At 37.6% G+C, this 1,531-nt stretch overlaps 1 protein-coding gene across 1 annotated transcript in view; it reads right to left on the bottom strand.

Moving 5' to 3' along the window:
- Positions 1 to 272: 272 nt before the first annotated feature.
- gyg2 (glycogenin 2) overlaps positions 273 to 1,531 on the bottom strand; it is a gene marked incomplete at its 3' end in the record, with an annotated part of 9,048 nt that continues 7,789 nt past the window's right edge. Inside the window, exons 8-9 of the mRNA XM_080053004.1 lie at positions 787 to 918; positions 273 to 401 (exon numbers count right to left, since the gene is read on the bottom strand). Coding sequence (XP_079909130.1) covers positions 273 to 401; positions 787 to 918 — 261 coding nt within the window. The remainder of the gene's footprint in view (positions 402 to 786; positions 919 to 1,531) is intronic.

The following is a 1,531-nucleotide window of genomic DNA, read 5'->3' as shown; positions in this document are numbered from 1 at the left end:
CAATGGATTATAAATGTTTTCCTCTTTTTTCCCCCCCGAACATACCCCACCCATATCCCCCCCTCACCAATCACAAACAATCCTGCATTAAGAAATTAGTACAAAAAATAATACATAATGTTAAAAATAGCAGAAACGAAACAGAAACACACACTTCAAGAAACAAAAACAAACAACCAATATGAAACAAAGTATTCTTTTCTTTTAATTTTTTCTTTTTCTTTACTTATTTGAAATAAACACATTTTCAATTCAATTCAATTCAATTCAATTCAATCCAGGAACCTGTCGAGCATCTTCTGTATGTTGCTGAATGCGTCTCTGCCCAGATAGTCTGCATGTCCGGCCTCCCACTGTCTGCGATGTTCTAGTCTCTCCTCAGGCGACTCCACAGCTCTCTGCTATTAGAAGAAACAAATCACTCTTCAATTCATCACAGGAAATACATCTTCACCTCATCACTTCATATTGTGGAAAGACTTGAGGCAGTGGTGAATGATGCCATCTTTAGTAACTTAATTCTTGACCTTGAAGGCCACCGTAGCTTCGGTAAAATCTTTTTCCTTTTTTCTATCGTTCCTATTGCACCGTGGGCCAGTGATAAAAGCCAATTTGATTCTGATGTACGTCTTGCATATATCAGAACAGTAAAACACTTAGACTTGACTTAGAGTAAGTAGACATTTACCCTAACAAAGGACAAGAGTGTATCTTTAAGCTATTATAAACTTAAGTTTTGACAAACATAGAATTGGTGTGGAAGTCAGAATGGAAATGTTGACTCACTGGTTCAGTGTCTGAGGACTCGTCGCTGTCTTCAAGCTCCTCCGCTTCAGAAGATGAATCCTGGATCTCTGGACTTTCAGCTGTCGTTGACTTTTCCTTTTCCTCCAGCAGTGTGTTATCTGTGTAGGGAAACTATACAGACACACCATATAGTCATGTGACTTATCAATGCAATAGACGTGTATGCTGTGAAAAGGTGTAGGTTAAAAACATCTCGTCTATCACAGTTGTGATGTCACAACTGGGCAAACTGTAGGGTTAGACAGTGAGACCATACAACACTCTTTCTGCCTTTTCTCAGGCTAGGATGAACCGATTTCTAAAATGTTTGCACATTTATACTACATAGGATCTCAGAGTTCAATACACCTTCATATTCCCACTGGAAGTAGGCCTTTTAAGGTATAACTTTCTTTTCACATTAATTTTTTTCTTTTCTTTTTTGCTTCTATTTTCTCTTGCAAATATCATAATTTTTCCCTGTGATTCAATTGGTGGATTAGAACAATCGTCTCAGACTACGTAATCATTTTGTCTACAAAAAATACATAGAAAACTTGCATTTCTGTATTCCAATGTGTCGAAAAAAATGTTTCCTTCAGGTAGAATATGCTGGGTTAAAAAACTATTTGGTTTGCTTTTATTTTGCGTCAATCTCACTAGGGCGCGCTTGATAAGACTGCTGATGTATGTTGATGTTTGGTGTCACACGGGGGGTGACTGTTAATCAGGCTAATCTTACAAG

The sequence above is a fragment of the Ammodytes marinus genome (genome assembly GCF_949987685.1).
Source record: "Ammodytes marinus genome assembly, chromosome: 24".
NCBI lineage: Eukaryota > Metazoa > Chordata > Actinopteri > Uranoscopiformes > Ammodytidae > Ammodytes > Ammodytes marinus.
This window is presented reverse-complemented; position numbering and strand designations above follow the sequence as displayed.